Source organism: Xenopus laevis, chromosome 3L, assembly GCF_017654675.1.
Source record: "Xenopus laevis strain J_2021 chromosome 3L, Xenopus_laevis_v10.1, whole genome shotgun sequence".
In the NCBI taxonomy this organism is placed as follows: Eukaryota; Metazoa; Chordata; class Amphibia; order Anura; family Pipidae; genus Xenopus; species Xenopus laevis.
In genome coordinates, this window is record NC_054375.1 from 60,830,633 (window position 1) to 60,843,201 (window position 12,569).

The 12,569-nt window shown below is 34.6% G+C and overlaps 1 protein-coding gene across 1 annotated transcript in view; it reads left to right on the top strand.

Moving 5' to 3' along the window:
* lrriq1.L (leucine-rich repeats and IQ motif containing 1 L homeolog) overlaps positions 1–12,569 on the top strand; it is an 86,860-nt gene that overhangs the window by 32,358 nt on the left and 41,933 nt on the right. Inside the window, exons 14-17 of the mRNA XM_018252374.2 lie at positions 2,007–2,168; positions 7,266–7,658; positions 8,797–9,001; positions 11,996–12,115. Of these exons, the coding sequence (XP_018107863.1) occupies positions 2,007–2,168; positions 7,266–7,658; positions 8,797–9,001; positions 11,996–12,115 (880 nt within the window). The remainder of the gene's footprint in view (positions 1–2,006; positions 2,169–7,265; positions 7,659–8,796; positions 9,002–11,995; positions 12,116–12,569) is intronic.

Here is a 12,569-nt window from a genome sequence, read left to right on the forward strand (position 1 = left end):
TTGTGCAGTAATGCACATCATTTAATGCGGGTATCAGTCATATGTGTTTTTCCTGCTACGTCTTACTCCATGTAATAAAATCCACAAAAGAGGGCAGAGCTTAAATTACTGTAGAAAATGTGGAATATTGTAACACTTGACTAGTAACCCATGACAACTAATACAATTTCTGTTTTCATTTTTATACCTGCAACTGGCTGAAACATTGCCCAGGTGTACACTATCCCAGTTTTCCTAGATCAATTTTCCCCATAAAAACAGTATTTTGGCATTAGTTGGGAAAAAAATGATTTTTTAGTTGGACAATTTTTCGGCACTTCTCAATTATTGTTCTTACCAAGAGTTGACAGATGTCTTTGTCTACCCTGCCCTGGGTTTTGCTAAAGAGGACAGTTTGATTAAGAAGGTAGTAAACTCAAATATAACATTTTGATTAAAAAAATTACATCAAAAGATGATAAAGGATATTCTAAGCAGCTTTCCAATATGCATTCTTTAAATATGTTTTTAAGTTATTCTTGCATAGAATAGAATTACATTTTCTTAAGGGTTTATTAGCTGACTGGTTTATTTACTATTTATGATTAAAGTCCACTGAGTAGTTTTAGTCATTGTTTGGTTTAAACACCCTATATTGCATTTTTTTGTGCAAATCCTCCAGTATTCAACTCTCACCTAGGTAACGGACAAACATCAACACTAATGGAGTAATTTATCAATGTTCGATTAAAATTTTTGCTGCAAATACATTTTTTCTGCAAAAACTGAATTCAAATTATACTTTCAAAAATGTGTATGCACAAAATGTATTAAGCGCAAAAAATACATAAAACTTCAGCATCTAAAAGCTGCTGAGTTCATGTAGAAGTCAATGGGATCTGTCTATGGCAAATTTAAAGCAATTTTCATTGCAAGTCTTTTGCATTTTTAGACCCATTTAGACCCGAATTCGAGGTACCCATTAGACCCATTTAGACCCAAATTTGAGGTATTCAAAAATGTTTAAAAAATTATTCAAATATTTTTATATTCAAATGTATTTAATAAATAAGCAACAATTTGAGTTTATTCGAAATAGAAAAAGTCTCTTACATTATACATATTCGAATTTTGATAAATAGGTCTTCCATTGTCTCTTACTTGTTTATATGAATTGGATTACTTGAACCTATAGCACTGTAGTGCATGTACTCTATCCTTTAAGTCTTTTTATCTAAGTAAACAGAATCACCTTTGTTCTTATTATCTGTGATTGCACAACAAAACATTTGCACTGGGGAAAACAGTTCTATCTAAACTAGAAAGACAGAACTGCTCGTCCTCACTTCCTACAACATTCTGTTGGTGAGAACAAATTTGACCACATATTCTCAATGAAAATTCTATTGCAGTCAGTTAGAAACAAGTTACACCCCTGAATTACAAGTCTTGGTTAAAAACATATAAAATCCAATAAATGGGTGGTGGTAGAATGTCAAAATGTGGCTGTAATTAAAATCTTCAGTATTGTGACCACTTCCAGACTTAGGGGCGTATATTTACTAAAATTCGAATGAATCTAATTTTTTAATGTAAACAAATCCGACCAAAATGCCTTCCATGATTTTAACTGATTTAGAAATAATTTTTAGTGAGAAATTTGGAGATGGAAAACATCACGACAAAATTGAGCATCAATTCTTATTGTACGATTGATAATGGGTAGCTATCCTACCATTACTTTGCCTTGTTTTATCATTTATATTGGGATGTACATAATATGACATCAAATCACCTGGATTCTGTTTCTAGTGTCTGATAATAACTGTGTAATTAAAATATATATTTCCGACTGATGTAAAATACTTTTACCATTATGTAGGAGCATTCTTGTATTTATATGTTATCCTATAGACGGCACACCCAAAAACAAGGGGGATAAAAGGAGGCTACAGTTGTTAATTAAAATGCTTGTGATTTCTTTTAAAATAGATGATAGTACAATTGTACCTATTTTTCCTTTAAAGGTGCTCGCTATTAAAAATTTTACCTGGCTTGAGGTGGCTTAATGAAGAAAACATACAGGGGATAGATAAAGTCTATGTATCCCACACAGGAAATTTCTTTAGCTTCTGCCAAGAGCAGACCAGCACTTTCAGCAAACTTTGGGAGAAATTAAACTCAAATGGGTGAGTATTTTCTTTGCTTCATCACTTGTTCAACATTTAATTATCACTCATTTTAAAAACACTTTACTAGGTATAATTCATTGTTATTGTTATATAGAGCACCCAGATGTGAGCTGCCACAAGGGATTAAAGCCCCCAAAACAGACCCCACTTCCCCATATAATAATGCCTTACCTTTTTTAGGAAACCATTACCTGGCAAGCTGTGGTATGCTACAGTATATTGCTTATGGAGGTTTGCTGCAGATGCTTTAATGCTGCATTTTTGAGATACTTAAAACGGCTCCCCTGTATGCCATTAGCCTACGGGTACAAAAATAAGCATAAACAAGTCATATTATTTCCCAAAGGGTCTTTATAAATCACACTTCAAAAATTCATTAGATTAACCCAAGTACATGTTAGAAAGTATTTATTTTTCATGTATGCAAATGTACACCATTTTTACAGAGGAAAAAAAGCAGTTAAGTTTGAACATCAAAAGCAAAGATATTGAATTGCAAATGTAATAGGAATATCTGAATTAGCATAACCTTAACAAATTAAATTACAGTCACAGGAATATTCCAGTGAGAAGATTAGTTTAACATAACAAACACAAAAATATATTTTATACACATTATAACAAACTTTAATAGGCCATGGCAGAAACTGGCAAGTCTTCAGCTTGGCTCACCCCAGAAATAACATCAATTTAATTTGATGTACATGTTTTAAACTGTTTTGCCCTAGAGGGTATCCCATGTATGGCATCATTTTCTGTACCCCTAATCTTGGTGTGCATATGCAGGCATTGCGTTTAAGGTAGATTAAACTATCTACAGGCTTTTGAGTATTACTTGGACACTATCGTGGAATTAGCTGAATTCTTATCTGTGGTCTGTCTATGGTGTTCGTTCTGTTACAAACTATGCAATCTCTCAATATTACTAGAATACAAATCTGTATGTCCGCTCAAGGGTGAAACCACTAGATGGAAGGCTTGTCTGAAACATGAAAGGCAACCATAGGAAATACAGTTTAAATAGCAAAGCTCAGTTTCTGTTTTAACATATATAAACATATATATTTAACATGATGTGTATTTAACATTATATACATATATATATATATATATATATATATATATATATATATATATATATATATATATATATATATATATATATATATATATATATATAAAGAAAGACCAGCAACACCAGGGTTTTTGCAAAAAGTTGAAAAAGTGTTATTGCATATGTATCCGACGTGACGTTTCGATCCCTATTGGGACCTTTCTCAAGAAAAAGGTCCCAATCCCAATAGGGATCGAAACGTCACGTCGGATACATCTGCAATAACACTTTTTCAACTTTTTGCAAAAACCCTGGTGTTGCTGGTCTTTCTATATATATATATATATTTCCTTACCGTGCACCCAGGTATTGTTTCCAAACGGAGTGCTGTCCACAACTCAAAAATATATATATATATATATATACATACATACATACATACATACATACATACATACATATATATATATATATACAGTCCAAAAGTCCTTAACGCACACCGTAATATATATCTTGCTGAGTCAATACCTGGGTGCTATCTTTACTGGCAAAATTATCCAAATAGCAAAGGAAAGAAGATGCACACCAGGATTTGTATACAAAAAGTTAAAATCCCATATTTATTGGTTTACATTAAAAAATATGTATATAATGTATATTTGTGTTTTTTTTTTTATAAACTGCTCATTACTGCTCATTACTCATGCATTAATGGAGTATCCAAATCAAGTAACACTGAGGGGCACATTTACTAAGGGTCGAAGTGAATTTTCGAATTCAAAAACGTAAAATTTCGAAGTAATATTTTGGTACTTCGACCATCGAATAGGCTAAATTCGACTTTGATTCAAATTGAAAAAAACTTTGAATATTCGACCATTCCAAAATCGAAGTACTGTCTCTTTAAAAAACTTCGACACTTAGCCACCTTAAACCTGCCGAATTGCTATGTTAGCCTATGGGAACCTCGTAGAACCTATTGCCAACATTTGGCATTCGAATCAAAGTATTTAATCGATCAAACGATTTTACTTCAATCGAATATAGCCATATTTGATCAAAAAAAACTTTGACTTCAAATATCGAACGATTGCAATTCGATGGTCGAATTTTGAAGTTTTTTTTCACTTCGAAATTCGACCCTTAGTAAATGTGCCCCTTAACGGTGAGATACTTTAAAAATGAACAGAACCAAGTGATACCAGTAGAAAAATAAGGCAGCTGTCACATTAGTAAATGTTTATTGCCCATTCATTTGACAGCGGTGCATGGGTCATATGTTTTCCCAAAGCTGTGCACCACTAACCACTAAAATTAAATTTTTTTTATAAATTATTTTACTTTTATAACGCCACAACAGGTAACATCATAACTTGAAAGATACAACTATAATGTATTCAGCAGAATCATAAAAAAATCTTATTTCATTTCATTACAACATATCAAGTTATTTGCAGCTCATACATTTTCATTACTTCTATTCCTCTTTTTGAGTTTGACACCACCCATCACTCGTTGTTTGCAGTAATATAACAAGACTTCAGCATATGTTAAATATAAACACCAAAGGTGTTATGATTTTTCCTTTTTGTTTTGGCATCATCAAAAAGAGGCCAACACAAACTGCAGGAATTCATTTCAAGTTTTTTGCAGCTATGGCTATAGCATCACATGTGCACAAAGAAGGAGGTAAGAGGGCAAAATAGACCAGGCTGCACAGAAAAACAATATATTTTCACAGCCACTTTAATGAAACGACTTATTCCAGATGAAACTGTTTGTGTCGGGGCTTCTCAGTATCAGCTGTGACCCTTATGCTTAGAAATATTCATCTTCATTGTGGTTTTAAGTTGATTCTTGATACTACACCTTGGACTGCTGTTTTCGGTTATCATATTATTTATTGTTTTTAGTTTTATCTTATTCCCGTGCTTTGCTTTAACATTCACCTTGTTCTTTCAAAAAGCTTTTAGTCTGTCTGGGATACTTCTTGGGTGCCACATACTCCAAATGCATATGCCAAAATCCACACACTGATGCCACACAACAGTTAAGTGTATGAAGTTCAAGGTATTGGCACACATAAATTGTGAATAACACAGAAACTTTGACCTTTGTATCAGGGCTTGAACTTTTATGAAACAACCATTGTAGACACAATATGCTTTCTTTCTGGAGCCATTGCATGCCTCCTGTGGGGTTCCAAAAATGTATTTTAAAAAATATTTTCTAAATATATTCTTTATGCTCTTTATAAACTCTTTATATGCTCTTTTTTCACTATTTACATATCACTATATACTGTGCCTTGCATAAGTATTCTCCCCTTTTTGGAATTCACCACTTTTTAATGAGTTACAACCTAGAATTCAAATAGATTTAGTTTAGTTAAAATAGAACTAAAAGAATATGGCTAAAAATGCCATATTTTATATACTGATCTTACTGCACCAGCCTAAAGTTTCAGCTTCCCAATAGCAGCAGGATTTTAAACTTGCCACAAGGGGTTACCATCTTCGCACATGCTCAGTGTGCTCTGAGCAGCTGATGAGGGGTCATCACAAATGATCAATCACAATATGAGGTTGGCCTGTAATATAAGATGATGCTACAAGGCCGATTTTTAACTTCTGATGTTAATTGCACTAGTTTCTGTGCTGCCATGTAGTAATTTTCTGTATTAAGTACTAATCAACCTTAAACTGTGAGATTTATATTTTATATATATACATATTCTATGTGCACTGTATATTTTGAGTGTGTCCCTAAACTCAGTAAGTGACAGCAGCATAGAGCATGTGCAGTGAATCAGCAAAAAAAGAAGATGGGGAGCTACTGGGGCATCTTTGGAGGTACAGATTTTTACTGCTAAAGGGCTGTGATTCCCTTGGGTTGGTAAAGAAGCTCAAAACATAATGCACAACATTTTAAGCCTACTTCTTTAGTTAAGCTTTAATTCTCCTATAAAGGTTTTATTTATTCATTTTAACAACAAAAGGAAAACATCATGAAAAAGAAAAAAGCAATAAATAGCAATAGTAAGCAATAGAGTTCAACCCTGAGGTAATGTACATATTGGCAATGTTGGTGGGAAGGGTGACATCCATAGGGAAATGAGATAGGCAAGGGGTCTCCGAATCTCCAAGAGTAAATTTAAATTGCATTAATCTATCAAGTATAGAAATTAGATCCGCATATAACGAGTCTGTGGTGTCCTCCTATTGCTCTGCAGATAATGGTGGGAGTGTTTGCGGACACTTTGTATGGGCTTTATCAAAGGATGAGGGAATCATATCAATAAGGACACAATATAATCAGTATAATCAACATAATAAGTAATAATAATTACATTTTGTTCAGGGGGTCCATTAGAGTCAGCAAGAGTAAATTAAACAAAATAAAACTCAGACATTTGGTGGTTGCATAAGTAGTCCCAATACTGATTAGTAGAACCACTTTAGGTGAATACTGATGCAAGGCACCAAATTTTATTAAAGATGGTTTGCTTGGCACAACCAAGTGCAACAAACATGTATCTAGCGGTTTCAAGGGTGCTCATCTTTTTTCTGCCATAAATGTTACTCCAGAATCACATCCCTGTCCAGCTGACCAGTGAGAATGTGCAATTCCATAGTATTCCATAACTTCGAAACGCTTTATAGAATAGATAAATAGAAAAGGATAAAACATTCCTATGGGTGTTCAAAGTTGCTGAGCTATCTGTTTACTCCATAATGACAAGCCTGCCCATCTGACCACTAAGACTGTGCCTTTGCATAGTATTGAAAAATACTCAGCAGCGCATTGTTGCAAAAGAGTTGGATCATACAAACAGCATGCAGGGTCCTGATTTGCAAATTATAATGCTATGCTTAATAAGTTTAGTTGCTTTAAAGTCTTTTATTTCTCAGATAATAATGTCAAGTAAAACATCTTGGAGATATCATTTGTATAAAGTAATATGTCTTTGCCTTTCATGTTTTTCAATTTCAATTAAATTTATGTGACTTGTACTCCTGTTTATTTCTTTCCTATTACAGAATCTGTTCATCTCTAGATGGGTTAGAAATCTATTGTGATTGTATGAAGAAACTGTTGAAAGTTAGTAATGAATATAGGTATGCACATGAGTATGGTGACACAGAGATTGCCAAGGGAGAAGATTCAGGCTTGAATTGGAATCAAAACAGACACCTTGTCAGTAGTTCAAGTGATAATAAACAGGATCCTCCAACAAGACTGATCACCTCTAAACAAACTCACTCCTTGCTGGGTAACTCCTCTGCAGATCATGAAACAGTAGATGCAGGAAAAAATGTTGGACAAGTTACCATGAATACAAAGGTCACAGGGAATCTAAATGTCATTAGACCTGCCAGAAATGAAAGACAACATTCTTCAAAAGGCACTTTAGGTGTAGAAAACAATAAACAGTAAGTTTTACATATTTTGGATTGATAAGGTCCCAGTATTTTCTCATTAGAATGCAACTTCTCAAAATGTAACTTGTATTTGAAACACTGCAGTGTGTACAAATGAATATGTCAAAATTATTATTATTACACACAAAAGCCATTAATATTCTGAAAATGACATTTTTATAAACTGTGCTTAGTGATGTCATCAGTTATATTCTGTGCTTAATTTCTATCACATGACTTGCTGAAATTCAATATGCTTCACTTTCTCAAAGAAACCCTTAATGTAAAATGCTCTGCCCGGCTGCTGGCAATCAGCATGCACAAAACTAAAATTAAAAATATTGCAAATACTCTTTCTAAGTGATGAGCGAAAATTTTCTCCAGGTTTCACCGAAATAAAAATGCCCATATACTCCCAATGTATTGTGCCCTGAAAAAGTCACATGAAAAAGAATTGCATGGTCACAGCGAAAAAATGCCAATTGATTGAATTTTTGCTGTTTCACTAATTTTTAGCAATGCGAAACAGGACAGATTCGCTCATTGCTAAGGTTTTCTTAAATAGTTGCCCTATTTATATCCAGTACAGTATAGGTGGTAGAAGAGTAAATTTATTTTCCAGGTCTAAAAGATGCTAACATAAAAATTGAACCCAACTCACCCTGAATACAGATCTTAGGTGGAAACTTTTAAAGCCACTCCTGTACACAAATGTGTAGAATTAGAGTGGTTATTATTAGTGATAAGAGAGCTGGCATTATGCAATCATGGTTGGCATTGCAGTTGAAGGTGCCATTACGTGATTTGTTTTTTGGTGGGTTAAATTTCCATTGGTTGAGGAGTTCCCCTTCTGTACCAATGGGACAGCAGGAGTAAACAAATGTAGAGACTTAAACCATGTGTCTAACCTAGAACAATAGCATTTTACCAGTTAAAGATTTATGAACAGTACAATTTTAAGTTATTGTAGAAATATGGTTCATTGTTACAGTGCTCTGCCGCAAAACGAATGGTATGTTCAAAACTGTAGTTTTTACAATGCATCAACTGTCTGTCTCACTGCATTCTCTACCTTTCACAAAAATTGTTCCCATTTGAAAGTAACACTTTTTGAGAAGTGCTTGCTCATCTTTCTTCTTTTTATGATCAGTTCTGCTGCCATTGTCATTCAGCGTTATTGGAGAGGATATATGGTGCGCAGAGATATCCATTACTATACTAGACTTCACGAGGCTGCCTCAGTGATACAAACAGCATGGCATTCTTACTATGCACAAAAAAAAATGTTGCATAGGAAAATACAAGGAAAGCCCCAGATGGCAGCGATTCAGCATACATCTGCCACTCGCATACAGGTAAGTTCATGCCACACACTGAAAGGAGAACTAAACCATAAAAATCGATATGATTAAAATTGCATATTTTATTTACTGAACTTATTGCACCAGCCTTTAGTTTCAGCTTCTCAATAGTAGCAATGATCCAGGATTTCAAACTTGTTACAGGGGGTCACCATCTTGCAAAGTGTTTGTGACACTCACGCTGGGTGTGATCTGAGCAGCTATTGAGAAGCTAAGTTTAGGGGTAGTCACAAATCTACAATTCAAAAATTAGGTTTGTCTGTAATATAAGCTGATGCTACAAGGCTGATTATTAAATTCTGATATTAATTGCACTAGTTTCTGATCTGCCATGTTGTAATTATCTGTATTAATTATTAATCAGCCTTATAGTGTGACATTTCTATTCTATGTGTACTGTATATTGTGAGTCGGTCCCTAAGCTCAGTAAGTGATAGCAGCACAGGCAATGTGCAGTGAATCAGTAAAAAAGAAGACTGGTAGCTACTAGAGTCATCGTTGGAGACACAGATCTTCTCTATTAATGACTGTGGTTGCCTTGGACTGGTATAGAAGCCCAAAACATAATGTACACTATTTCTAGCTACTTCTTTAGTTAGGCTTTAGTTCTCCTTTTAAGGGGCAGAGTTATTAAGGGAATTCAGAACAATTCCCAGCAGTTTGATCATTTCTCAAATTTAACACTTTCCAACAGTAAGGAAGTAAAATAGAATTGACATATGTATTAAAGGGGACTTGTCACCCTAAGAAATAATTCCAAATTGATTCCAAAATCTATTGTGTTTGTAAAGCAAAATAAACTTTTCTTACATTATTTAAGTTATTAAAACCTTGTTGCCACCTTCCTTAGAAGTCACAACCACAGCAAGAAGGGAGCAGCCATTTTGTGGGCACTGTTACTAAGATAAGCTTTGTAACACCTTTAAAATCTTGTTTATGTGCCAGAATGGGAGACTTGATGCCCATGCCTACTAGGTACACGATTATAGACTGTGAGCCGGAGGGGGAATGTGAGGAGGGCTGTGACATGTAGGAAATGCAAGATGGAAATGAAAGTAATTACTTGGTCCTGCCTTTATGCCTAAGGCATAGAGGAGAGGCAGGTAATATATGATAAACAGCTGAAATCTTTAAATGCATTTATAACAGGTATGGATGTTTTCATGCAAAAAATAATTTGGGTTTCATGTTTTATTTGAAAATGACTTTTATTATACAGCTTTCTTTGTCTGGTTCACAGGTACACTTTAAAAGAGATAGATGTGCCCATGGATGTTCCCTCTTATTTTTGGCCTTCTTGCTTTCCTCTTTGAAATTCTTCCTTTTATCTCGAGCAGTGGACAGAAAAAGCCACTCATGAGGCTTTTGAGCTGTTCTTCACCAAATATTCCATCCTTTAGATCAGTGATCCCCAACCAGTAGCTTGTGAGCAACATGTTGCTCTCCAACCCCTTGGATGTTGCTCCCAGTGGCCTCAAAGCAGGAGCTTATTTTTGAATTCCAAGCTTGGAGGCAAGTTCTGGTTGCTTAAAAACCAGGTGCACTGCCAAACAGAGCCTCAGTGAAGGTTGAGAATCCACAAAGGGGCTAGCAAATGCCCAATCACAGCCCTTATTTGACACCCCAAGAAGATTTTTCATGCTAGTGTTGCTCCCCAACTTCTTTTACTGCTGAATGTTGCTCATGGGTTCAAAAAGGTTGGGGATCCCTGCTTTAGATCATCACATTAGTTTGGAATATTTGCACTGATAACTACATAAATTCTAGTCCCTCTACCAGTTTTCTTGTTATGATTTATCTGCCAATTCCTAAACCTCCATTCTGTCCTCTGCTACTGACTTCCGCCTGAATTTTTGTCATTGGTTTTAATGGCTCACCCAAGGTCTGAGGTGATGTGAAATAATGGTGCAAAATACAAGTATGGGATCTCTTATCTGTTATGCAGAATGCTTTGAATTATAGGAAGTCCATCTCTCATAGACTCTATTTTAAGCAAAGGATTCTAATGTTTTTTTAAAAAGTACCTTGTACTTGATGGTAACTAAGCTGCACAAATCCATAATGAAGTATAGTCACTCTAAAACTCAATCATGAGCAACCCCTTAAAATAAATCCAAATAAGATTTTTCCCCCAATAAGGATTAATCATAACTTAGCTTGGATCAAGTACAAGGTACAGAGAAAAAGGAAATATTTTTTTTAAAATGTTAACTATTTGATTAAAATTGAGTCTATAGGATATGGTCTTCCTATAATTTGTAACTTTCTGGATAACAGGTGTCCAGTTAATCAATCCTTTACCTATATCAATAAAGAAGTACATGCAAACTTGGTGACAAACTGCCTGGAAGAGTAAGCGTTCATAAAACACATTGTCATGCTAAAGGGGTTAATGACCAGCAGTGGCTTACTCTGGATTTTCTTTTGCTTGGATGAAGAAATGCCATATAATATAAAACCAGTGGCAATTAAATACATTGAATGTATTACATTATCATAGAGATACATGCAACAGAACTGAGGCTAAGAATAGCTGAAATGTGCCAATTTGCTATAAATAACGTGTACATCCAGACACAGAGTTTTATACAATTGGTTGTTTATATCCCACTAATTAGAAAGTTAAAGGTTGGAAGTACATGCTTTGCTTTCCCTTTGTATCCTTTTTTCCCTTGGGCTCTCAAAGCCTTAAAGGAATTGTCAAATTATTAATTAGTTGACCTGGGCTGCTTGCAGTGAGGGAGTTTAAGAATTCCATTCGGCTTACTTGGGGAGACCCTCCTGGGTATTCTTAGCTTTAGACACATGCAGGCATTTAATTTGTCATGTAGCTTTAGATGTCACATAAAGTTCAAAAACCAGATCATTGAGCTATTAAACCGAGCTCAGTGATGTTTTATCTCCCTAATGGGATAACATTATGAATCTTTATTTGGGGTTGATCTATCATGTTTGTGTAACATCCTTTACTTTTCTATGTTTCTTTAGGCGGCTTGGAAAGGGTTCTACTTAAGAAAAAAATTGGCTGCTGCTTTAGCAGCTATTGAAACAGATGAACTGGAGGATGATTTTGAGGAAGTGAATTTGGATGAATTTGCATTTGATGAAGTAAGTAGCATTGGTTCATAAAGAAGAGCATTATTGTATTTACTAACATTAGGGTTTTGCACTTACAGAAATGTTTTTTTCCCTATGGATCTAATGTGCTGCTTTGTTTAATTTAGAAAAAAAATCCTGTATGGACATTTGTTTTGTCAGTATAAACTACTGAACCACAAGTTTTGCTGGACTGTGAACAGCATCAACATTACTACCAATAGATAGCAGATTTAATAGGCATAACCTTCAGGCGTTTTACACATTTATACAGCTCATAGGTCATTTAATTGAATTTGTATGTGGAACCTATGAATGTAATTTAGGGACAGCACAGTGCATTTCACTATTTGCACAGAGACTATATTATCTGTGGAATATATTTACGGTATCCGAGAGTAAAGATATTACGATATTTCATGGCAGATTTAAATGGCAGATTTACTCAGCTGCAGAGTTAGACAGT